The 26,425-nt window shown below is 46.9% G+C and overlaps 2 protein-coding genes across 2 annotated transcripts in view; one reads left to right on the top strand and one right to left on the bottom strand.

Moving 5' to 3' along the window:
• Nucleotides 1-383: 383 nt before the first annotated feature.
• Nucleotides 384-6,730, top strand: cdk5r1b (cyclin dependent kinase 5, regulatory subunit 1b (p35)). The gene is made up of 2 exons (XM_040176335.2): nt 384-1,158; nt 2,114-6,730. Exon 2 carries the CDS (start codon nt 2,329-2,331, stop codon nt 3,235-3,237), a length of 909 nt encoding a protein of 302 aa, XP_040032269.1. The 5' UTR covers nt 384-1,158; nt 2,114-2,328; the 3' UTR covers nt 3,238-6,730.
• Nucleotides 6,731-7,714: 984 nt separating this feature from the next.
• Nucleotides 7,715-26,425, bottom strand: part of myo1d (myosin 1D) — a 55,077-nt gene continuing 36,366 nt past the window's right edge. The window contains exons 21-22 of the mRNA XM_078103084.1: nt 21,869-22,023; nt 7,715-11,089 (exon numbers count right to left, since the gene is read on the bottom strand). Of these exons, the coding sequence (XP_077959210.1) occupies nt 10,933-11,089; nt 21,869-22,023 (312 nt within the window). The 3' untranslated portion in view covers nt 7,715-10,932. The remainder of the gene's footprint in view (nt 11,090-21,868; nt 22,024-26,425) is intronic.

Genomic DNA, 26,425 nt, shown 5'->3' with positions numbered 1-26,425 from the left:
GCTGCTTTACGTTCGCAGTTGATTTGTTGCTGTGTTCTATCATGTGGAAAATGCATTTCGTTGGTGAAGTAGTCATTGTTGTTATGAGTAATAGGACGAGATTTGCTTATTAAAACATACATGTGGAGCTAACGTTACTATAGATAAAACTCTTTAAATCATGCTTTCATTGTTCATTTGATAACCAATCAATATTCTGCAAGTAATTAAAATGCATAGATGAACGAGAGTAATTATTTGTGTCGTGCGTTTTATTTTTATTGTACGCACATTTATTACAGAGGTATAGGCCTCAGAACTCATATTGTTTTCAAAGCCAATATTCTTTGTTATCTCATTACCATGAAAGCTATTGCCGTTTCATTTCAAAAGGCATCTAAAATCTCCTCCAATATGATTAAAATGCAGAAAGGATGGCATAACTAAAATACCGGTTTAAAAATATTCTACACATTGTATAGGATATTTTATTTTGGTAATCACTTGATAAATTAAGCACGAGTAGCCTATATGCACAGAGAGCATAACATTATTTCTCATATAACGGGCTGTATAAGACAAAAGACCCCACTAACAGGAATAGACTATGAGATTTCTGTATCGACCCCCTTCAGCGCCTACAGATGAATGTGGCTGATTGGAGTGTGATTGGAGCACGGAGGGTAACACGAGGAGAAAATAACAAGCTCGGAGTTCACAGGGTTCACGTTGGCATGTTTGCATATGCGCCATACTGTGTGTGCCGGCCCGCATACAGGCGGAGTGGTTTCACCGCCCGCACCGAGCGCACAGCGGCGCCCCACCACCGCCTTTGCGCCAGCCCTTGCGCACGCAAACACGCCACACATCAGCCCCGTCGCAGCATCTCTCTCGGCCAGGAGGACCAGGAGCACATCTTCATCAGAGCATCCATTGCACAACTGCCTCCCATCGTCTGCGCACCGACGACACCGGGCGTGTTCCTCCAACGCTTGCTGCTTCTTCTTCTTCTTTTTATAGGGTGCCTCGTCTTGGATTATTTTCTTCATCGTTGCATTTCTCTTTTTTTTGGAGATGGTTATGTGTTTTTAATCACAACCTGTAAGGAAAACAAACTAAAACACAACACGGAGCATCGTCGGCCCAGCGCGATTATAATCTCATTGAGGAGGATAACTGGTGAGTCTTTATTGGATCGTATCGGTGCCGAAAAATGCAGAAATTCAGATTTGTTTACCCATTAAATATGAAAACAGATAATGCGCAAGGAAAATATGTCAATACGTTGAAAAAAAACCCCACAACGGATTACACGGAATGATGAGGATTTCTTTTTCTAAACCACCGCCTCTCGTGTCCAGCTTTTACATTTCGACGCAGACGCTCCGTTTCAGCACCGCGGAGAGCGCCACTCATTTCCCCATTAAAAGCTCGTGTTGTGGAATTGTGTCGTCCGTCGATGAGTCAGATTGATGAGGGATTGGATCCATCGGCAGCCTGCTTGTGCCGCAGCGAGGACAAACACGCTCTTTGAGGGTGTAGCTTGGATTCGTGCTTTAATGTGCACCACACGCGACCTTCACCTGTTATTAAGGTGTTTATGTCTTCCATTTTAGAGGAGAGCGGTGGCGCGTGGTTCACTCTGATTCGTCGGCCATTGACTGTGAAAATATGTCCCTCTCATTATGAAATCTTCGTGAATTTGCCGCAGAGGCATTAGATTTAGTGTGGACTAGAATTCATTCTAAAAATGGATGTTATTATCTGTTCCCTATAATCTGCAGCAGATGATACAAAACATGCATCTGGCGTTACAATGCTTATTACATTCATCATTGATCACTGGCAGGGATCTATACTGTTGGAATTAATTGGTATAAGCTATGTGCTGATCCATTCCACTTATACTGGGTCGGATCAATGGCACTAATGAGCCTGAGGTAAGGTCAGATAAGCCGCTCAGGCACACATTCATGAGAACATTACAGGGCTGATAGCCGTGATATCATTTGACCTTAAGCTGAACGGAAGATCCAATATGATGTCTAATGAATTTATTTTTTATTTTTGTAAACATGCATGGGTATGAGATGCTTCGGTGGTTTCTATTCTGATGATTGATCTTTTCTTGCAGCAAGGGGCATTGGAAGCCGCAGGCAGAGAGCTGAAATCCAGCAGAGACCTTTTGAGTCGAGGTGATCACTATCCTTCCAGAGCCAGGCCCCGTTAACAGCGGCAGCCTGTAGCCCCGGGACTCGCTGCTCCCAGAAGCACCACAAGGCTTTCCCCTGGCAGCCCCTCTTCTGACCCAGTGCGGCTGAAGCCCCTGGACGCATACCCACAGTCACCATGGGAACCGTGCTGTCTCTGTCGCCCAGCTACCGAAAGGCGGCCCTCTTTGAGGATGGGCCGGCCACCGTGGGCCACTACACGGCCGTCCAGAACAGCAAGAACGCCAAAGACAAAAACCTGAAGCGCCACTCGCTCATCAACGTGCTCCCCTGGAAGCGAATTGTTGCGGTGTCGGCCAAGAAGAAAGGCTCCAAGAAGGTGCAGCCCAACGGAAACTACCAGAACAACGTCACCCAGCTGAACAACGAAAACCTGAAGAAGTCGCAGTCGTGCGCCAACCTCTCCACCTTCGCCCAGGACCAGAGCACCCCGGCTCTCACCAAGGCCTCCAACAACGCGGTGACGTCCGTCAAGAAGGCCCCTCTGACCAACTCCAACGCAGTCCCCGGGACCCCCAAAAGGGTGATTGTCCAGGCCTCCACCAGCGAGCTACTGCGCTGTCTCGGAGAGTTTCTGTGCCGGCGCTGTTACAGGCTGAAGCACCTTTCCCCCACCGACCCGGTGCTGTGGCTGCGCAGCGTGGACCGCTCCCTGCTGCTCCAGGGGTGGCAGGACCAGGGGTTCATCACCCCCGCAAACGTGGTCTTCGTCTACATGCTGTGCCGGGACGTGGTCTCCTCCGAGGTGGCCACGGAGCACGAGCTGCAGGCCGTGCTGCTCACCTGCCTCTACCTGTCTTACTCCTACATGGGCAACGAGATCTCCTACCCTCTCAAGCCCTTCCTGGTGGAGAGCTCCAAGGAGACCTTCTGGGACCGCTGCCTTTCCATCATCAACCTGATGAGCGCCAAGATGCTCCAGATCAACTCCGACCCGCACTACTTCACGCAGGTGTTCGCCGACCTGAAGAACGAGAGCCAGAAGGAGGAGGAGAGGAGCCGCCTGCTCATCGGCCTGGACCGGTGAGGGGGTGCTGGGGGGAGCCGGGGGGGAGGGGGGCAGACTGGTCAGGGGAGATGGGGCCTACTCCACTCTGGCATTTTGACGTTGATTTTGTTTGAAGGATTATCTGTGATGCTATTTGCTGATTATGCGACAAGGCCGATTTGAAAGTATTTAACATTCATAACAACTAAACATTGAGGGGGAAGGAATCCTAAGGGGGGGCTCTGTGATTTTCACAGATCGACAATGTTGGGGAGATAACATATAAAATCATCAACTAAATACGGGGCCGTGGGGTTTAAAAAGCAAGAGCACTCTTTTGTGCCCTCTTGAAGTGGTTATTATTACTATCAAGGCCAAATCCTATTTTCCATCGAGCAAAGGATGGATTTTCTGTGAACCTGAGAGTGAAAGCGTTTTTTTTTTTTTAACAATTATACATTTAAAAAAATGCCAGACTTGGGTAAATCCTTTGCTAACGTAAAGATATCTTTATCTCTATATGAAGAACTGAAAATGTTTTTAAGAAAAACACACAACAAGACAACAATTCAGGCAAAAAGAGAGACATTAGAAGAGGAAGCCAACATCTACAGCATTGAATGTGGAGAGGACCGAGGCGGCCCACCGGCGACCTTCTGACGGCGGGATGTGCACTGCCTATGCTGCAGGAGGGTGAGGGCCATCGCCTGACTGGCTTGCTTCATACATCATGGATGAAGGGGCGGGTGCCCCCCTCACCTCCCACACCACCTCCCACACCCCCTGCCCCCCCTCCCCCCTCCCAGCTGCAAACTCTGGCTCTTCGGAATGCCACGTCCCCTCCGTCCACGCGGATACCGCCGGACAAACAGCGTTGCAGCAATGCATATCTGAAAGAGCAGCGGGGGGCCATCGATGCTGGATCCATATTTTCGTGGGTTTTCCGTTTGTGGCTCCACAACTGGTCTTCTACTGGTGGGGACAAGAGGCAAACACTGCATTGTGGGATGTATGATGAGGGGTCATACTGTGTGTGTGTTCAGAAAGGCCGGCTTATTTTCCTCTAGACAAAAAAATAAAGTTAATGGATGTTTTACTCCACCAGAGGCTCACTCCGATGGCGGCTTATTTATTGCTTTTATGGAACAAGATTTCTTTGATTTAGCTCTTTTCTCTTTTTTTTTAACTTAGAAATGTAATGTTTTGCACGTGTGCCATGCAATTTTACAGCGTTTTCCGGGACGGAGGGAACAACCGTTACTTTTCTTCTTTTTACTTGATTTGTAAACCAACTGCATCTGCATTAGAGAATGCTGTGAACAAAGTGACACTAGTTTATTTAGCTCTGCTTGCTAAAATAGGCTATTTGTTTACCAGGGAAATTCTTTTTGTACTTTTGTCGATTTTTGGAATGACGTTGGATTTTGTGCTTATGATTCAGCATAGATAATGTTTAAAACAGTGCCATATCGTTGATGAAAAATCCCACAGGTCTGAGATCTCTGTTTGTCCAGCTGTTGAATGATGGGATGGATTTTCATCGTCTACTAACTAACTTACTGAGACCTAATTTATTGCCATTTACGTATTTATTTAGGCACATTTATTGTAAATGAAAGGACAGACTTTGAAAAGAGAAGGACACATGGAGGTTTTTCTTCAATGGTGCAGGTGTGCTTATCTTTGGTGGGAATGAAGATTGATCTGGCTCATGCACATGAATGTTGCAGGGATTTATCGATGAATACCTAATTAATCTGACCATCACCAAACCCACGTCATCAGGGGACACCTTGAGACATCACATCATTGAGCTTCTACTTAAGAAAACGCCCTTAAACGACACCCAACCTCCCGTGCCACATATCAGACAGGGAAAGACGATTTCAACGGTCAGCATCACTGCAGATCCTCCGTCAGCACCACCTCTGTGCAGATCAAATGCGAGGCGACGTCACACTCCTCCATGGGCCGCAGGAGACGAGGCGACCTCCACCGGAACGATCAAACGCTCAATCATAGAAACGCTCGCCATAACATGACCTGCTGCAGTGTGCAAGGGCAACCGGAGCAGGAAGCGTGCAGAACAACGTCTGAAGGGAAAATAGTTTCCATCTACAGTATTTATACCCAGAAATGTATGAGAAGTGGTTTTACTGGTTTTACTCATTTCAACATAGAGCGCAGCTGGAACGAGTCCGTCTTTTTGCAGTTACGCTTCCCTCATCTTGAGGTCGGTGTGTATTTTTAATGGGTTTCTGGTTAGTTGTCTAAAATGAGGTCTGCGGTTAACAAAAGTTGAAGAGATTTAAACTTTGTTTGTCGACATAAAAACACGTCGGTGAATACCACATCTAAGTGGACGTAGCCATTGTAGCATCCCGCGTTGGTTTGTGGATTGAGTTTGCCATCTTGTTCTTTTGCAACCAGTGAACGTGGCTGAAAAAATATTCGGACTGAGCGTGAGCGACATTGAGGCGTCGTATATTTCTCTGGCAGAGGCCTGCCAATCACAGTGTAGCCCCGCCCTAATTCGTTCCCTTCTTTATGGTCCATTTTATCCTAAATGGAGCATAATTTACTGGATGAACATCAAGCTGTTGTGAAGACGACGTAAACATAAAGACTTAGACTAACCAACCAGAGGAGTCGCCCCCTGATGGACATAAGAGAGAATGCAGGTTAAATGCACTTCAGCATTAGCAGATCCGCTAAATATATGCTAAACGAGACAACTAAACATCATCAGTAAAACACTAAAAGTTGTGTTTGCTTGTGGAGATTATCTTGCTAAACAAAAATGAATTATTTTAAGCGTTGCTACAGAGCTTTATTCCTGCAATAATCCACAAATTCAAAAATCCCTTCAGCTTTTTGCTCCGGCAACCAGTTTGACCACGACAACCTCCTGGTTACGCCATCCCTGCAGCAGAGAGAAAATACGCACATTGGAAAAGTTTCTATAAATCAGAATGGACTGGTTGGGCTTCTGCTCTGGCAGAAAACAAAGCAGGGCAACGGGGAAAATGGCATCATGAAGTGACTCCGCATCTTCTTTCTCGCTTTACCCTCTCGATTCACTTGAAACGTGCCATTTGTTCCCCCTCCCCCACTTTGCATCATTGAGTAGTTGTTTGAGAAAATACTTTCAAATGCTTATGAAATAAGAACAAAAGACTCAAGTGGTGTTGAAAGATTTCTGTCGAATTCTTTTTCTGTATCTTGTTGCGTACTTTGTAGATAAAAAAAAAAACAGTGGCTCAGAACTTCAATAAAGTGAAGCATTTGATGGGTGTGTGTGTGTGTGTGTGTGTGACAGAGAGGGGATGACTGCGTTTTATTTGTATATAGGAATGTGTGACATGTTTTCTCATGAACAGGAGGCCAAGGTGTCGATGCCGTTCAATAAAAATGTTCTTTTTCTGAAAAAGACAAAAAAGCTGTTGCTGTGATTGAAACTTTTTTCAGTTAGTTTCTGCTTATTTTAATTTATTTTTGTACTGTGATGGAAAAATAAAATGCAACGATCGTTCGCCACTTGTGTTTTTGTGCCTCCAGATGTGGACCGCCCTTTGAATACAGTACCTCACAGCTGTAATATAATACCAACATGCACATTCACACCTGGTTAACATGGGGGCTCAGGGCCTTGCTCAGGAGCATATCAATCCAAATTAAACATACGGTTGGCGGTTCAATTCCTATCCTACCTCCACATGAACCACAGGTCAAAGCCTTGTTGAGCAATGACCTTGAAATGCTTGTTGCTCCTCATGTGTGTAAAGAGGGTAAAGTGAATGTTAACCTGAACACACAATAGAGGAAAACAACATCCAATTCTCATCCAGATCAAACATTCAGACTATTTCACTGCAGCATCGGATCTTTTACTGATTTCCTCTCTGATGTTAATATGTGATGACCTTGGTGGTGGGTTATGGGTACAGGCAATCTTGTAATTGGGATAACAACCATCAATCCCACACACGTGTTGACGTTCATCCTAAACAAAAGCTCTGTGCAGTCTTTAAAAAATGTCCTTCCTGCGGAAGTTTCTCACAGTTGGGAATCAGCTTCAAATACACAGACGCGTAAGTTTGGGTCAGCTCCCTCTTTGCCGTCCATTAACTCCCATTTTTTTCTCCCCCGGTTAGTCAATCCAGTCTCACTTAGCCACTGAGCCACAATCCCACTCTTTTCGCAGCAGATCGTCACCCATCAAGCAGCGGATTATAACCCCCCTCCCACCCCCACCCGCTGAGGTGGCTGCCGATGACTGACGCAGTGGGAAGTGGCGTTGTCATGGCAACCGCAGGGGTTTTAGCCGTTTTGTCATCCGCCCGTGAAACAGCTGTTAGTGGGCGGATTAACAGCGAGCTCAACTCGGCCATCGCCACGTCACAGACTACGGAGCGCCGCTGGCCTCGGGGAACATTTAGAGTCTGAGACGTCCAGACTAACGACTTCAGTTTCATCTGTTCGGCCACGAGCTCAGGAAATGACAGGGAGCAGCAGCTGCTGATGCAAATACATTTATTAATAAAAGTGATTAATGAAATACGTTTCACTACGGAACATCACAGAATGCATAATGTGCATTTACAGAGAACATTAGCACAAACAAAAAGGTTTACAACAGTGAAGTTCCCATTCAACTTGGTCTGGACATTACAGGATATGTTATGACAAATATGCAACACGTAAAGTGAATATAAAATTAGGCACATACTGAATCAATGTTGTATACGTACAGATTTTGCGCTTAGCCAGAGTGTGAAATAAATTATGCAAAAGAAAAATGTGTTACCCTTTGGCTAACATTGACGGGTTGATAGTGTTAATATGAAGAAAGGAGAAACACACAATGGCACCGGTCTCCTAGGCCCAACATTCCTTTTTGATTTTATGCCCATTTATAAAGATGTAATTAGGGAAAAGCTTGTGATATCGCAACTCGCTGTGAAGCCGATAATGAAAAGAAAATTGTGACTGATTGGGTTTTGAAATAAATTTAAAAAGAAAGAAAGATAAAAACGATTCAGAGGAATAACAAGCCGTGTGTGAAGTTCCACCTCTGTGCCGAGGAAGCTGCTTTTAAAAGATTTACTCCCTCAGCCGGAGCCGGTTGGCATCTTCCCGGCTTGTGGGTTAGAAGGACGCAGCGAGTCTGGGAATAGCAGCTCTGCTCCCATTGTGCATCTATGGAGACAACACCACCCTGTCCGTGTTTACGTACAGAATACCAAGTATCCGACCCAGCGTGCTCCTGGCGTCCTCTTGTTGACAAAGATGTCAAATCGGTTTTTACATTTCAGGGGAACATTGTCATCCGTTTTCGGTTGCTAGGCGATAGTCCTATCGTTCAACTTGTTGTCCCGTTGCTGGTGCCGTTCATAGTTTGACTTCCACTGCCTCCCGGGCACAGGAAAATAATAACAACAGAAAGATGGAAAAACCTTCACCGCCCTGCGGGACGGCGCAGTCAGAGCGAAGGGGGGAAAGTGGGAGAGGAGGGAGAGAAAAAGGTACAGGAGTAGGGAAGAAGAGGAGGCCGAGAGAGGCTTTTGTTCACCCCCCCCCCCCCTCTTTTTTGCCTGAAGAAAAGGAAAGCGAAGCGCTGAAGTGAGAAGTGACACAGAGTCCGTCCTAATGATGAGCGGTGCCCAGCGGAGCGCAGAGGAGAAGCCCTGTGGGACACGCTGAAGGATATGGAGAGCTGCAGCCTTATAATCCAAAGACCCCCCCCCCCCTCCACCATCCCCTCCACCATCCACTCCACCACCCCCTCCACCACCCACTCTCCCCCTTGAGCTCTATAGAAAACCTTCTCAACACGCACCACGGAGGCACCGGTTTCCCTCAAACAACTCTCTCTGCGTCAAGGTCAGACAGCACAGAGCTAGCGAGGTAGAATTACTAAAGACGAGGGGGACGTTTCAGACTAATGGAGATAAACGACTGGTCCAGACACACGCCGTGCCACGCAGGCCCGACAGAAGCTGCTCCTCCCCCAGCTCTTCGCTCAGCCTGCTCATGGAGACAGCCTCGTCTCGGTGGTTTCGTCCTAAGAGTTGGAGACATTTGCCGTCACGTTACCACGAAGAACCTATCGCCACGGAAACTCCTCTAACTAAAACGGCCGTTTTACACCCGCCGCTTCCAAACCAAACACGCCATAATTCATTTGCAGTTCCAAACCCGTTGCATGATGGTTTTTAGTAAATAAAGTAAGTGTTTGAGTCTAAATAAGAAGTTGATGCAGTCGTCATGACATCAGCCAGTGAACACAAGAGACACAAGAGACCAAATCTGGTCCTAAAATGATGTTTTAACCTTAGAATAAGCTGATTACTTATTTGTCTTTAGAAGAAAACATATATGGACACTTTTGTTCTCTATCCGTGTTGCTATGTTGATATGAAGCACAGTTAGAAGCCAGAAAACTCTTTTTGCAAACAGCTGGATGAAGAATTACTTGCATTGACTAAAAGATAAAAACTTTCAGAAATCTTTCAGTACGTCTGACAGCACAGAGTACGAAGCGCTGATGGTTTGGTCCGGTGAGAGCAGATGGAAATCAGTCCAGGAAAAGTCCAAACGTCACACCGCTTCGTCTTCACCATTCAGAGCAAGAGGAGGAGAGCTCAGAGCAGCAGAACTCTCCCTGCTGAGGGGGACATTTGTCAAAGGGAAGTCTGCGTCCAGAGGACCACTGCGAGTCATTGGAGCAGTCCCTCCACACACAAGACAGCAACGTGAGGCCATGTTCAGGGAGCTGGAGTTCACGTGGGATTATACAGTACTGTCCAGCAACACTTTGCTAATAAACTTACATTTTAGGGAGAAAACAAGCTCAAAATACCACTTTGGTTGTCGTCTTCATATTTGCCTTCAGTTACTCTTCAGTTTTAGATCCCTTTTTATACTAAAGTATGATATTTAAGTAACCTTTGATATACAAGCAGTATTGGAGTATTACAGAAGCACAGTAGAGTACACAAAGCAGGGTTTAAATGAACACATCTTTGTGTAGCAGGTGGCGATGAGCAGGACATGCTCAACACATCCTGCTCAACATCTGGATCTGGAGTTGGAATCCGGTAACCTCTGTTCTCGTATGTGATTGTGAACACTGAACAAACTGGACGTTTCCTTTCGTTTACCACACAGGGAGGTAAGTCTTCAATCAAGGTCACCAACATTACTATTCCTTAGAATAGATATCACAAAAAAAAAATAGTTTTCTTCCGTTGTAGAGCAGATAACCGATCGATAATCTGAAAAATCAGTCACACATTCATAAATATAATCTTCCTTCATGTTGCAGAGCTTTTGATCGGGCTCCTGCACAGGGAGCTCGACTCGTAAATTCCTGCAAAGCCTTTGGATTTGTTTCCTATTACGCAACAACATCCGCTGCATAATCTCACCTTGACTACCACAACATTGCATGTACTATAAAGTAAATATTGCACAAAGCAAATCATTTGAAATTTGGATTTAAAAAAAGAAAAGAAAAAAATCCACTTTGGTGCGTTTAAAATAAAAAATAAACCCTGTTTAGCTAACACGCATAGCACACTTCCTGTCTGTAGTGGCATTGCATAGAAATTTGGCATGGCTTTGCATTTTGAGTATTTCATTACCACAATCCTCCTACAGAGCTGCTCAACTCATCACGTCGTCGGCAGATCCCCCCCCCGCCCCCCCACACCTCCTCCCATTGAGCCTGCTTTAGTTGCCAGGAACAGCCAGGATGTAGCCCGACCGGCTCTTGGTGAAGTCCGGCTGCGACTGGTTGATCTTGGGCTCCACGATGACCGTGCACTTGCTCCCGCTCAAGCTGCACTGGATGGGACTCGCGATGTTCACCTGCAGCTTCCTCTTCTCACTGCAGACAACAGGAAAGGAACATGTCATCCCTCGGGCTGCCACCCTATTGGCTACGAGCAGGCGGCGTTGCCTCAGTGGCTTCCCGTTACACTCAGTCACTGTTTAATGCACAGGAATGAAACATGCAGGTCCATCAGTGACACGTTTGTTTGCGCGCGTGCGTGCGTGCGTGTGCGCGTGTGTGTGTGTGTGTGTGCGTGCGTGCGTGCGTGCGAGAAAGTATTGATGGATATTTAGGCCATAAATAATTTTCACTCTCACGTTATAATTATCACAAATCCCTCCCCCCCCCCGCCACACACAGACAGATAAAACTAAGATGAATAAGGTGAAGAAATGAAGCCGGGGGGCCGTCACTTCTAGTTGGACCCTCGTTTGCTCTTATCCCCCACATCATGACCCAGCGAACAAACCCGCTAACATCCAAAACTCCGCTGGCCGACTACGACAACATCATCATCCTCTGTATCTCGGGGAGATGCAGAGCGGAGCGGCTCAGGGTAGCGCTGATGCTGGTCTCCAAGGCAACCCCCCCCCTCCGCCCTTCCCTCCTGTGAACCGAACTTCCCCCATCTGTCATGGCCGCCGGCCAGCCAATGGTTCTGTGTGCGGTGTGTGTTTGTTGTGCGATGCGTCTCGGAGCCAGAGGGGAATGCTGCGCTGAGCTCCATCGGGGGAAACGCTCACATTCACAGAAACACACAAACAAACACAACCTCCAAAAAGCTTCCACTGGGTCCAACAAACAAACCTCTGACCCCTTTCTGAGCCGCCGGGGCGTCAGCTTGCCTCGGAATGAACACTTCACCCCTGAATAAAAAGAGGGAGGATTCGTCGAGCCTGAAGGTCATCTGCCGGCGTCCCCAATCAGGAGCTGGTCGGAGCCCCGGGGGCAGACTTAGTCTTCCACGGCATGGCCTCTCCGACGGGAAAATCAATTCTGTCCCCCCCCCCCAGGGGGTCCCTTTGTGTGTCTTTGCCCTTCATGCCATGCGAGTCCTCACACGAGCATCTCGTCTTCACTGGCAAGGGTTGAGGGCGAGAAATAGAAGTGAACTAAAGGTGGAGGACAACGTTATGGAGGCTGAGGAAAGATTTATTTAGGGGAGAAAGTGCCGCGAGTGAAGCGCTGCGAAATGAGGAGCCAGGATTTCCTCCAGTGAAGACATCCAGTCCCACTTCTGAGTCATCCCTCTAATAGTGTACCTGGCTCTCCCCCAAGCTCTCCGCTGCTGAATAATATATGAGCGCTGAAGGGGGGGTGGGGGGTTGCCATAAATACTCCGGACTTTCAGTAGGTGATCAAAGCTGGAGCTTTCCTCACTTTTTAGAAGCACTCCCGAGGGAGATAAAACAGAGTGAGGACTCTTGTTCTTTTTCCTGCACTAATAAAATCACTGAACAAACTAGTAAAATCGGACTTGTATTGACAGGTTGTTTCACCCACTGACTTTACTACGGCCTATTTTTCAGAGGCGAGCGCTCTGCCGCTTACGTCTCCTGCTGAAACTAGGAGTTGTTTCTCATTTCTGAGATTTTCCTGTGAGTTGTTCATGAGTTTTGTCTGGCTTTAGCTTCCACTTTTGTACATTGTAGTTTGTTTATTATCTATTAATCATCTTTATGTCAATAAAAGTAATTCGTTGTGAATCGTACACTTTTCAACCAGCATTCCAAAGGGTTTGATAAAAAGTTACTCCTTATGTTCTCTAGGCTGCAGCACACGTGGTCAGAGAGCATTGATCCTCCTTTGTGCTTCTATTCTATGGGTTCTCCATCTATTACTATGCGTCCAATCCGAAGGAATGGACTGCGGCTGCAAAAACGGACATCCAGCATGTGCACGTGAAACAGATGTGCACCTTGATGCACAAACAAACACACACACACATCTGGGATCCGGCAGCTCGATGCAGAGGGGAGCAGCAGGTGGACACATGCCAAGTACGACTGCCGCCTCCTCACATCAATATTTCAGTTGGTGAGACCACAGTGAGGTGAAGAAAGGAAATGCACCGAGTGAGGGGGAAGCGCGCACACGCACACACACACACACACACACACACACACACACACACACACACACACACGTACTGTATAGTGTGTGTGCGCGTTGAGGCCAGGCACCATGGGGCAGGACTGAGAAGCAGACGCTGCCAGTGTGATTGATGGAGAGCCAGGCTGCTTTTCTCCAGACTCCTCGTGAACATTAAAGCAGAATCTCCACGTTTCTTCGGCCCAAGCAGGATCCCACACACTCTTTAAAAATCAGTGGATGATGAACAGAAATACGGATGTGCCTCAACAGACTGAAATTGTTGTTACATCTTTACATTTCAGTGAACTGATGAAGCGGTTTTTAAAGCATTTATGGCCCATAGGGTATCTATTTATATGTTTAGCCCATGGTCATAATGTTGCAGAGACATTTGAATCTACAAACATCAACCCTGAGGTGGCACGATGGGTCGTCTGGAAGATTTATCATCTGGGACCCATGACTGTCTGTGCAAAACATTTGATCCGATGAATCCACTCGATGCTTCTGAAAGTTATCTTTAGATATTGAACACCAGCCCTCCTGCATCACTCGCCTCTCCTGCTCCCGAGTGAAACATCCCCTCCCCGCAAGGGAAACGTAAAGACGCAGACGTGCATCGCACCGGAACTCATCTCGAACGGGCTTTTCATCCGGAGGGATTGCGTTGCGAGGCGGATGGATGACACCGTACTGGACTCAAGTGGCCTGGTTTAAAGCGTGAAAGCTGCCCGAGAGGCTTTCTGACTGCAGTTCTCTAATTAGCATCTCTGCTCCCAACTTTGCTGGTACTAGAACTGCTGCCAAGGAGTAGAGAGGCGGAGCTCCATGGAGGGTGTGACGATTTGAGATGCATTTGTAGTGTTGCAGCATCTGTGCAGACATTATATTAAGTCTGATCATTTCAGCATGAGGTGTCCTCTCAAGGTTCAACTTCTACTTTGAACTGTGCACGCGCTCCCTTTTCCCTCTCTGATGAAGCCCATAACTTATCATCAGTTTCACATTTCAAATGTCACATCGGCCAGCTCAAATGCAGCACAGAGAAGCTTCTGCAGAATCCGTCGTCTCGGGTTATTTGCGCAGAAGGCACAAGCTGAGCTGAGAGCGGCCCGCGTTGTTATCTCTGCTCCCCGCTACGGAGGAGCAAAGCTGTACTCTCAACGGGAGGGATTACTAAGTAGGTCATTTAAAGAACGGGGGAGAGAATGCACCGACAGCAAAAGCCGGAATTGATTCCAAACGTGCACAGAAGGCAAAAAGCATGAGGAGAGGAAAGAGCGAGGTCGACCTATTGGCGTGCATGGAGAAGTGGAGGGTTCAGAGGTCACAGGCGCCTTGGGCCAGAGCCACACAGGAGGCAGGCCAGCAGCTATGAAACAGTACAGCAAACAGACAGGTCCAAGTGAGGGGGGGCGTCCCATTCCGCTTCACAAAATGAGTGTCCAAAACTCCTGTGAAACTCCCGAGGGGCCCGAGAGACGCTTTGAATAAAACGCCTTCTGTGAAGTGTGACAGCATTAGTCTTTTACACATTTATTTCCCAGTCCTCTGGTTTTTGGTTGAAATCCCTCAAAGTGGAAACAAACATTCTGTATCGGAGAAAATAGGAAAATCGTACCGAGCAGCAGCTCAGTTTCATTTGACTACTCGTGTGAAGAATTGGCCGCTAAGTAGCCCCATCAGGTGGAGAAAGCTTTAAATCCTTGTCCGACGTGTGAATCAACTTGTGCGTCCAAGTACATAAAGTCTTGGGACCTGCTGGACTTTTTTTGGTAAATACGTCATATTTTCTAAGGTGTAGATTTAAAAGACATTTAAAAAAAAGAGAATTTGGTCTCAATTGTATTAGTAAAGTGAATAAACCCATTGAGAGGTTACGCAAACCTGCAATAAAAATATTGGGAAAATGCCATTACAAATCTTTTCCTCGGGCTTGAAGCCGAGAGAGGAACTAGTTTCTTTTGGTTTCCATACGTCTATTTCTACATCCTTCAATAAAGACTCCACCGCCCCCCCCTCCCCCCGATCTCCTGTCAATACCCTCGAGGGCAGCAGAAGACGGTGCGACCAGCACGCTCCCCCCTGGGTGAGCGGCGTCCGTCAATACCGGCAACTCTTGCAAGCTGCTCTGATCCGGCCGGCTCGCAGATGCTCGTGGCCGGACAAAAGGACACACACGTGTCCCCTCCACGGAGCTCCGGTCAAAGGATCAGTGGGAGACAGAACTCAACCAGGGACGTACAAAAGCAAAAAGGCCTCTGTCACATATGGTGGAGGCTACCTCACTCTGCAGAGTCGCACAGCTGGAGCGTTAAACTGTTGTGGTGTGTGTGTGTGTGTCTTCTCATTGTCTCTGACCAGTGAGCTCCACCTCGCTCAGTCTTCAAGGCTGAATGGACTTAAAAGGACACAAGGTGTGTCGATAAGCAAGGGAGTGGGGAGACAGGCTGCACAATTAGATGCTCACCACAGAGCGGGAGTACGCTTACTTCTCAAGAGGCTGCGGCTCCAATGATGTTTGAAGGCAATCAATAAGTCAGTCTAAGTCTCATCTATTTTCCTCGGCTGGCAGGCTGCTGTTTTCCACTCGGTGGGGGGGAGATTTGGACGAGTGTCCAGCAGGAACCAGCCTGTGTTTTGCATCTCGACTATTTAAAGTAGCAATTCATGCTTCAAGCAGATTTTATGTAGTATACATCCAATGTGGATCATATTAAAATAAAGACAGTATATCTCCACAGTAGGTACTATACGTCCGTAGGTTCAATTGTAACTATGCGGGTAACTATTCATGCAAAATTAAGTAAAAATTGGAAGAAATCCTCTGCCAAAAATCAAAGGATAAAATGATAGCTGGGAGAACAACGTGGGCCGTCGATGACACGAAAGCACAAACTTTTCATTCAATTGGCACTCGCAATTGGTTTGTCTGACTTGCTAAGACGCAGACTAATTATGTAATCAGTGTTTTAATGCTACGAGGGAATGTTCACGGTAGGGATCTGTCTGAGATCAGGAAGCTCAGTAACAAAATCCTAAGGATCCTGAAATAGAAAATCGCTCATTAACGACATTCCATCTACACAACAGAGGCAGCAATTACACTTCAGAGGGAGAGGATTTTCCCTGCACAAAACGAATCCTTGTAGAGGCTGTGAACTTTAATAAATCCAGCTCTGCTTGCATCTCCTCCTCTCTGAAGCGAGGCTTAATGACCCCCCCTCCAGTGCAAACACCCGATTACGACGGAGCGATTCTGTTCGGTTTCATGATGTGCTGCAACGCTGAAGGATCTTATGATCTTGAGAATCCAGACTATTCAAAAGATCCGGATAATGTTCGGAAAAAGACATTACTAGCCAAGGTGTGTATAAACTCAAATATACATATTCAATTTAGGCCAGACGCATAGGGAAGTTTTTCCGTGCTCCGGACAATTTTGAGACTTTTTTCAGACTAGAAGAAAGAAAACATCTAACATTCAGGGGTTTATGTTACGACTTTGTGACTGTGCATTTAACAAAACTGTCTCTACAGGTAACAATCTCTTCATGTAACCAACGGGGTCATCTCTATGCCGTTATCCGCTAATGAAGCCGCGTGAAGCCTTTTACTCCATCGCCGCTAGTGTCTGAGCTTATGTCTCACAACGAAAACACACTCTGCCGCAATCGGCAGGTCAACGCACTGCGAGAGAAAGAAGCAGGTCACACTCCTCTATTCAGACATGTTCTAATGTTAACTTTGAAATTGCTCACACACATACAGACACAGACAGACAGACACACACACACACCCCTGCAGAAGCACAGTGCCAAACTAGCAGGACGCCCCCCCCCAGTTTTCTCAACTGGCAGTACAATTTGACTTTGCCGATTGGACGTTCCACCCTGCAGGGACTCAACACGAGGCTTTTCACAGAAGATTCTCTCTTGTGGTTGATACAAAACGACTACCATTTTTTTTTGATGCCGTACTTGTTTTAACAAAAGAAGAAAAATCCTTTTCTAAACACTGCCGCTGTATATTCAATGGAGCGAACACAGAAACGTGTAGAGGACTGACGTCCGTTTGTGATCGTCTTCAGAGTGAAGCTCAGTCTCCTCTTGTTCACCTTCTTCCTCTAATCCCTACGTCCTTCCACGCTGCACTCGGCGTCTGTGGCTATTATCACCAGCCAGCGCCGTTGTTAATGGAACGCGCACGAATCAGACGAGACACTGATCCAAAGGTTGCCATGGGAACTGCATCCGCAGCGAGAGAGAAAGAGAGGAGGGAGGGGGAGGGAGGAGCGGAATGTGGAGAGAAAAACAAGAGGAGGAGGGAGGGAGGAGCAGTGTGTGTGAGGGGGGGGGGGGGGGGGGATTAATGGAAAAGAGGAAATGGAGGAGGAGGAGCCTACTTCTATCACTCGGAAATATTTGATTCAGCAGAAAAGGTGACCTTGGTGAGGGAGACAGAGTCTTTTGCGCTCTCTCGCCCTCCCTCTCTCCCTCTTTCTCTCTCTCTCTCCACATTCATTCTAGTTTGCAGCGATCGCAGTCAAGCAACAGAAGTAATTCGTTCAACCAGCGTTATCAGAGTTGGCATTACGAGAGCAAATGTTTTATCGGTGCGTCTAGGAAGCCGTTGGTTTCCATTCATTTCTGCACCGTACGGAGATGATAGTTTTATCGTTGTGTTGTTAAGCAGCTCAGAGAGAAACCTTTTGGCTCTTCACACTTTATCAGGAAATGAATGTGCACGCATCTGAAAATGATATCATTCATCAGATAACACCGGTACAGATCTTTGACAGAATGAGGTGTTATTTATGACAAACATATCTGAGGCTGAAGAACGGAAGTCACTGCTGAACTGATTCAAATGAGCAGATCTCTACAATATCTTCATCTCTTTTCTCCTTCTCCAATTCATTTTGGCATGTTTCCACCCCCCCCACCTCATCTTCACAACACACTAACGCTTTCTGTGTCAGCCTTGAAGCAGACCGGCTTAGCACTCCCCCAAATCCCTTCTGCTGTGTCAGGAGGAGACGGGGAGGAGTGGGTGAGGAGAGGGGGGAGAGGAACGTTGATGTCTTCAGGGAAAGGGCAAGGGCAGAAACCGAATATGACCACATCACTCTGACTGATCAATGAAGGCCGGTGGACGCTGCTGCTGACTCATACTGTAATGTGGAGGGGAAGGGGGGGTAAGAGGGAGACGGAGATCAAGGAGCGGAAGAATGGCGGCGAGTGAGACGGAGACAGAGAAGGACAAAAGGCCAGTGGTGGAGTTAAGTAAGATTAGACAAAGTTTGAACGGACCCTTGAAGACAGACATGAGGGAACCTTGTGAACGTCTGTCAGAGACAGTTTTGAGTGGGGGTGGACGCGCACACACCGTCCATTGATCAATGAGTGGTTGTCGAGGCCCGTTGCTACGATGCTCACGACCTTTCTGAGCAAACCTTGTCACTACAACTAAGGGGAGACAAAGTGGGTCACGGTGCACACGTTAGCATGCTGACGTGTGCATTTTAAGGTGTACAGGCTCCCAGAGCTGCTGACATGGCTGAAGACAATCTCTGGTTTCCTGTAAAGAAACAATCCTTCATAAAGTGTTCAGAGGGCAAAATCACAGTCAAATGTATCGTCTTTTCATTTGACCTGAGACGGACATCCTTAAATGCTTATTTAAGTTAATTTATATTGATATTAAATTCCATTGAGAAAGCGGATGTGATGATGTCGGGGCACATTTGGCATTTTTGCTGAGTAAAGAACGATTAATACTGAGCCTCAATGAGCCCAAAAGCTGCCGGGTGCTGCAAACCGTCACGTCTGCTCAGATATGAATCACGTTGTTTACTTGTTCTACATCAAAACTGGGTTCAGACTTTGTATTTAGAAATTGTTTGAATAAAAATAAAAAATAAATAAAAATTATCTCAATATTTCTCAAAGCGAAAAAAGTGTATTGTGACTAATAAAAGGACATTTTCATTCCTTAATCCCATCAAAACATTTTTTAATCAGTCAACGATTAAAAGCACACCTCTGCTCCGTGCACCGACAGCACACACGGGGTTAGTGAAATAATCACGCACGCGCACGCGTACGCGCACGCGCACACGCACACGCACACACACACACACACACACACACACCCCCCGCTGGGGGCTTTTTCATCAGTCACTGTGCTCACTGACCAAGCTGTACCTACAGAAACAATCCTCGATGCCTTTTCTAACAAACGGATTCCAGCCGCTTAAACAACAGCGGCGTGAAGGCGGCGGAGATTACGTGAGCCGGGGACTTGCAGGCATCGCTCCCCAGGGGCGACTTTGTCATCAGGTCACATGACGGACACAATAGAGGGAATGTGCACTGTGAAACGACACACATGAAACACGCGGCTTGGACCTGATGGAACCACACACTCAGCCGGGGGAACAGGAACAAGCGGAATCCTTTAAACCGCAGCGCGACACCTGTGAGAATGAATAATTCAACACGGAGCTATTTTTACATTCAGTTCTCAGTGGGGGGGGGGGGGTGGAGCAGAGTGGAATAAAAACAAAAATCGGTAGACTCGAATCTTCTAAACGGGGTAAAATGACCCAGAAGCATCAGGGCCGCCTCTCATCAGGACCACCCGCCCTGATGACTCCTCTGGGATTAAACCACAGCATGAAATCCCCTTTCACACACTGCGCTGCAGCTACTGTTTAAGAGCATCAACTTTGGAGGGTTGTGAGAAGAAATATTGGTTCAAGGAGTCTCAAGTTTGCCTCTTATTTCTATCTGTAAACCACATGTAAGCTGCTATATATATTGTGATATGACACTTAAATCATCTAAAAACCTCTTCACTGCCAACTCAACAAATATAAACGCTTATTCAGATGGAGTTGTTTCAAACATTTAACATTTAATAACTAAAACAACAATGAATTGAACCTTAGTGCGTTTGGTTATAAAGACAACACACTGACATGTGAGAACGGATAAGAAACATCTTATCGACACGGCTTGTCTCTATAATCCTGTTTCTAAGACCCACAGATGGAAATTTGTGTTAATCAAGAAGAGGAATGCTACAACACACACACACACACAAACACACGGGGAAGTCAGGGGGGGCTGTGCCTCTTCTAAATAAAGGCCTCAACATCAGCACGGCCTTAAATATTTCATCGCCTCTTTGTACAGAGATGAGGAAGGAAGGGAGCCAAGAGAGGAAAAGGGGTAAGAGAGGAGGAGGAGGAGGAGGAGGAGGAGGGGGGTGAGGGTTCCATGAGATTGAGATCAGTACAAAAAGGGGAATCAATCAAAAAGTCAAAAATAGGAAGCATGACGGATGAAGGGAGAAGGGAGGGAGGGCATGCAAGTCTAATCCCCGCCTCCCTTTATGCAAAATAGGACTGAAGCATTCCTGGAGACAACTGGTGCGTCGTAGCCGATAAGAAGGTTATCAGCTTTTTGTATATGAAAAAGAGAAAAAGAGGTGGCCATGACACCGTCTCACCGCTCCGTTCTGTAGCAGAATTTTAAAAAAAGGATCAACGCCAAACAGACTGGGAAACCGTCCAGAACCTCGAGCATCTAGTGGCCGTGGCGGCGAGGGGAGGGTTTACTCGGTGTCGCTCTGCTTCGGCCTCGCTGTCACTCACAGGGGGATGAAGTGTTGCTTTTGTTGCTGCTGTAAGCTCCCCGCCCCCTCCTGCATATTGTGCACTGTGCAGCATGTTGAAGGAGAGATAAAAGGTTGAAGCACATCTGGAGGGAGCTGCAGCAGTGGGGACGTCGCACGGCGAAGATCACGGGGCGCAGACGCACAAACAGCAGCGCGGCTGCACGCAGAGCTACTGTCAGGACCCCCCCCACCCCTCCCCCACACACCCTCTGTGTGGTTACACACACACACACACGGACACATTTCCGCGCATGCCACCGTGCTCTTTGTTCTGTCAGGGCTGTTTCTGTGACGGATGGGTCGGAACAGGCATTGTGGGGTGGGGGTGGTGCCTGTGTGAGGTTGAGGAGGCTCGGGCCTTTCTCAGCCCGACACCCGCAGAGAAAATGGGCTCCACGTGAAGATAGCATCGCGGGAATTACATCTAGCAGCCTTTATAAAGGCGCTGCGACTGCGGCTGGACCCAAAGGCTCTATGGACCTCCTGAAGTTCAACATTATGAGGATCTGTCTACACTACTTGTATGTGAACGTGAGCTGAGGTGACAAAGTGATCCTCCCCTGGGATTAAACCACAGGATGAACCACGGATCATGCATGAGAGCCCCTCTTTCACACACTCTACTGCAGCTCCTGTTTAAGAGCATTTACTTTAGAGGTCTGCGAGGAGAAATATTATTCCAGGAGTCTCAAGTTTTCCTGCTTATTTCTAGCAATAAACCATGTGTAGGCTGCATGCACTGAGAGGGGAACAGTACTTGTTGCAACTGGATAAATATCGTGATACGACACTAATAATAATGTATGACAGCGACTTGTTAACCCCAGCATTTAAACCCTTTTAAAACGCACAACGAAACAGTGACCTGAGGACAATAATGGGGCTGATGCCCCATAATCCTCCTGAAACAGGTCACATTCAGTACCAAACAGCTGACAGTTTGAAATGTTCTGCAAGTGAAGACCACTGGGTCAAAGTGGGGACAATAAGCTGTTGGAACGCGTTGGAAACAGCGGTTGGAGACACTGAGGTCCATGTGGATGAATGGCCGCTCACCTCTTGAAGTGGCTGAGGAGGGTGCCGACCAGCTCCCCGATGCGGCTCTCGTTGGCGGGCACCATGCCCTGCAGGCACACCACGAGGTCCCTGCTGTCCTTGGTGTGGAACACGACCAGCTGGTCCTTCCCGGGGGACACGCTCACTCCCGTCACCTGGGACAGCAGGGAGAGCGAGGGGACGGACAATTAGGCACAGATAAACATGTGCATGGAGACGCATGCGCCAGCGCGGGGTGAACACGAGTACACCACATGTAGAGTCACTCAGAAGAGGACCAGGTCTTGCCTGTTGGTCTGAAGTACGGGTCTGATGCCTGGAGTTTCGTCTTGGTCTTTACAAACCAGGGAAGACAAATGACCATATTCGGGAGTGATGCAGAGACGCTGTATGCGCTGTGGACTAACTGGTCCACAATTTACTAAATGAACATCGTGCTTTCATGAAAAAGACCATAAACATAAATCAAGAGTGAAGAAGAGTAATTTACTCAAAGACTTCTATAAGCCTCCCTGGCGGACAATGGAGAGAATGCAGCTTCAAGACACTTTAAGCATTAAATTCCCTTTTCAGTGGATGACGCCGGAGTTGAGAGTCCAACAGATCTTTTGTTAAGAGTTGTTTTTCTACAACTAGGCCGTGATGACGACGTCACTATATCAACGTTAAATCTCCTTATATTGGCAACAAAACATGGATGAATAATATTTCTATCTATTCTTTCATATCAGGACTGCAGCGGTGCTCCCAAGAGGCAGCAGAGTAACAGATGTGGTTAAAGTCAACAATGAGAAAGAAACTAACAAGGTGACATGAGACAAGTATGTAAATGAAAGGCAGTTAAAATACAACAAAAATCTCAAAAAACCTGTGACTTTGTGATCAACTTGATGCATTATAGATGACCTACTGCCGGATGAAGTCGTTTTTACTTTGCATGCTACATTAAGTTCACGTTTTGTGTAAAGAGCTCTTCACATTGAAACGGAGCCAAAGTCAACAAATAACGCCGTTCTGCGGTTCTCAGAATCTCGTTTCTGGGCTTTCTCCCACTCAAAGCCTGAATCAGCACTTAAGCACTAAAGATTTATTGATCTGCATCCCAAAGGTCCGATGTTACCCATTCACAGCGCCCACCGGACACGTAAACAGAGAGCGGCGAAGCCAAAAGGGGAATCCCAGGTTTCAGCTTAACAGGTCTTCAAAGTGGACCAACATTCTGACAGGTAAACAGCCCTCCGGAGGAAAGGGAGCTCATTAAGCCCCCATTACTTTTTCTTTTTTCATTCTATTGTCTCTCCTCCTTTCCGCTTTCATCATTCCCAGCCTGTAGGTGTGCAACCGTTTAATTATTCCCCCGTTTAATTGAGGAAACAGCCACAGGGCATCCAGTCAGGCGCATAAACACGCAGTCAGCAGACAAGTCCTCCATCTGGGGAGGACGGGCCGAGACAGGTTGCATGCGCCGGCCACACCGCTGGCTTGCTTGCTTGCTTACCTCCGACATGACGTCTGAGAAAAACAAACACTTCCCCGTAATCAGCATGAATTAAAGCCTGAAGCTGAGCCTCTCTGTTGAGCAACTCACCCACAGTTAATTACATGGAGCCAATTACATTTACATTTATATTAAAGGCCTAATTGATTGGAACGACAGTGGATGTTCGAGTAATGATACATTCCCACTTGTTTCCTTGTCTCATTTTTTGTTGTTCCCCAAATCAGTTTTAGCCCGAATCAGAAATGAGTTGGAGGCATTTTGCTGCGCAGCCATCTGTCTGAGTGTTTGTTTGGCCACTGGGAGAAAACATGAGGAGGATGTTTTTCATTACTGCACTGCAAATAATTGGTGTTACAGACTGAAAGGCTGCTGCACAGTGAGACAGTGGCGAGGATACAGGCTGAATGCCTCTCGGAGGGGGTCTGTGTCGGACTAGATAACATTGAATCAGACATGTTAGACTGTGCAATGTATATTCAATTTACATGCAAATATTCCAGCCGTCATCCCGATTTTTTTCTCTTTATTTGCTTTATTTGATAGTAGACTGAATGTCTTTGGCTTCTCTACTGCTGGTTGGACGAAACATGCACCTTGTTTGTGACAAACAAAAAGATCCAATTTGGACTGAGGCAGAGGTGCAGTGTATCTGGTAGAGACCCGTCGATCACAGTAAGCACCGCCCTTAAGCACAACCTGCTTCATGACTCTGAATGGACCACTATTCATGAAATGATCAGGCTGTATTGAAGAAGACTGGAAACTAGAGACTGAGAACATAAACTTTTACAACGTTCACAATATTTACTGAGGGAATAAATCGAGGGACAAGTAGAGTAATTGTCTCAGACTTCTATAGGACCAGAGGAGTCGCCCCCTGGTGGCCATTAGAGAGAATGCAGCTTTAAGACCCCTCAGCATTGCTGCACTTCTCAGAAACTGAGGTTTCTGCCTGGTTTCTTTCCCATTTTTTCCCGTTTTTGTGTGTATCAATGAGCAGACTGGACTGGACCATGATGCTCTTTGTTCTGATCCCCTCTGCCGTGTACAGCAGCTTCCCCTGGTGTGTTCTTACAAGAACAAATGATCAGTCATATGATGCATCCCCACAGTCCATTAAAGATAGATAGGTGGGAAAAGGCAGCGGGAGCAAAGGGTAATTAAATGAATATTGTATAATAAGCTACACTGCTGTGAGGCAGCGGGCAAAACCACAGTCGCCAGCCTGCATGTTGCCTCCATGCGAATTCAATAGCACAATTAGGCTTCATCAGTTTCTAATCCTAATCCCAAATACTGCTTTGCATCATTTATTTCCTACCCATTGGTTAAAAATAGGCTGCACATATAAACCGTCCATCTATTTGAACAAATACGGTCTCACTGCAGCTGTAAGTGGTGGCAGACTGAATTGAAGAAATCAACCGGTGAATAAAATAAAAAGAGCCGCAGGGGTCACAAATAGGCCTCGAGGGAGGGGGGAGACAAAAGCAAACAAACAGGAGACCGATTGGTGCACATGCATGAACAACACCAGACATCAGCTGATCTGCCCTGCCGCAACGTATCCATGACAACGCTCCCTCCTGGGAAGTTGGCATGACAACAAAGGGAGGAGGGAAGCGGCGGGCAAGAGCAGTGAGAGAGGGGAAAGATGGCGCCAGACCCGAAGAGCTGAAAAACAGGGAGACGAGTCGCTGAGGCCAAATGGATCGATCTCTTCGCCGGGATACGTTTTATTAAAGAAGACAGACCGCCCGCTTTTGCGGCTCAGGCATTAACTGGCGAATAAATATAAATATAAACATCTATCAACTGTGATGCTGCCCTGCAGGAGCAGCAGGACAGGCACCGCACCGGGCAGAGGGGTTAGCCTCTCCCTGCTAATCAATGAGCTAACTGCACTGCCCTGTGCTTGACCTCCGATCGATAGCTACAGCCCGACCTCCACACCCACTTCCCCACCTTCAGCTGGACATTTAAGATGGTGATAAAACGCGAAACCAACAGTCTTCAAGGTGAACCAATGAGACACGTAAATATGTCGTTTCATTTGAAAAAGAATCCTAAAATTCCACAAAAACATTACTGAAATAGGAGAAACAACATTTGTTGATCCACATTTGGGTGCTACAGTGAATACGTATGTGTGATCGAGTCAGAACAGTGAGTGAGTCGAGAGGGATAAAAGTGAGGCTCACGCTTCGTGGCTCAAAAGGGAGAAGAGAGCTGTGGCTCGGGCTTGACAGCCTAGTTAGTAGGAACCAGCCGTTGATCTCGTGGGATTTGTTTACAATAACAAAAACATAGTAATACCACAAGAATGATCGAGAATGAAACATAATAATTTTTTTTAAAAGACAGCGAAAAATGTTCAATGCAATGTTAAGTGTCTGGACAACGCCTGAGGTATCAAGTTGTTAAAAGAAAACCCTTCTTTATGGTCTATTTGACTTTAAAGGGACCATCATTTACTAAATGTACGTCATGCTGTATGAAGAAGACTTGAAACTAGAGATTGAGACCATAAACTTACATATACTTACAATCTTTACTGAGGGAATAGGTCGAGAGAAGCAGCCCTTTCTCATAGACTTCTATAGGACCAGAGGACGGGCCCCCTGGTGGTCAGTGGAGAGAATGCAGCTGTAACACATGACGCTTTGGCTTCACTGGAGGTTGCTGCCTAGTTACAGTCTGTGTTTGTGTGTGTGTGTGTGTACTATACAACTTAAATTGTGTCACTATGTGTTCTTCTACAACACTGAGGCTCGCCATATGCCTGGTGTATGGGGCTCAGCTCAGGGTGTGTGTGTGTCTCTCTGCCACCATCTGTCTGCACTCCCAACGGGTCGAACACTGGGGCGTCTCGTCACCTCCTATGTCCCTCACTTCACGAGACAACGGGGGCCCGTCCTCCCCCTCGTGGATCGACACTTTACTCCTTCACTTCCTGTCTCCTTCCCACCCTTACGTCCAAGGTCAGAGGTCCCAATGAACGGTACATGGGACGGTAAGAGGAGAGCTGGTTGAATCACGAATATCAACGGTGGTTT

The sequence above is a fragment of the Gasterosteus aculeatus genome, chromosome 5 (genome assembly GCF_964276395.1).
Source record: "Gasterosteus aculeatus chromosome 5, fGasAcu3.hap1.1, whole genome shotgun sequence".
In the NCBI taxonomy this organism is placed as follows: Eukaryota; Metazoa; Chordata; class Actinopteri; order Perciformes; family Gasterosteidae; genus Gasterosteus; species Gasterosteus aculeatus.
The sequence above is the reverse complement of the archived record's forward strand: the minus strand, read 5'-3'. Positions and strand labels throughout refer to the sequence as shown.

What these genes read in the sequence shown, in the direction of transcription:
- cdk5r1b (XM_040176335.2), top strand. Translation starts at nt 2,329, where the DNA reads ATGGGAACCGTGCTGTCTCTGTCGCCCAGCTACCGAAAGGCGGCCCTC.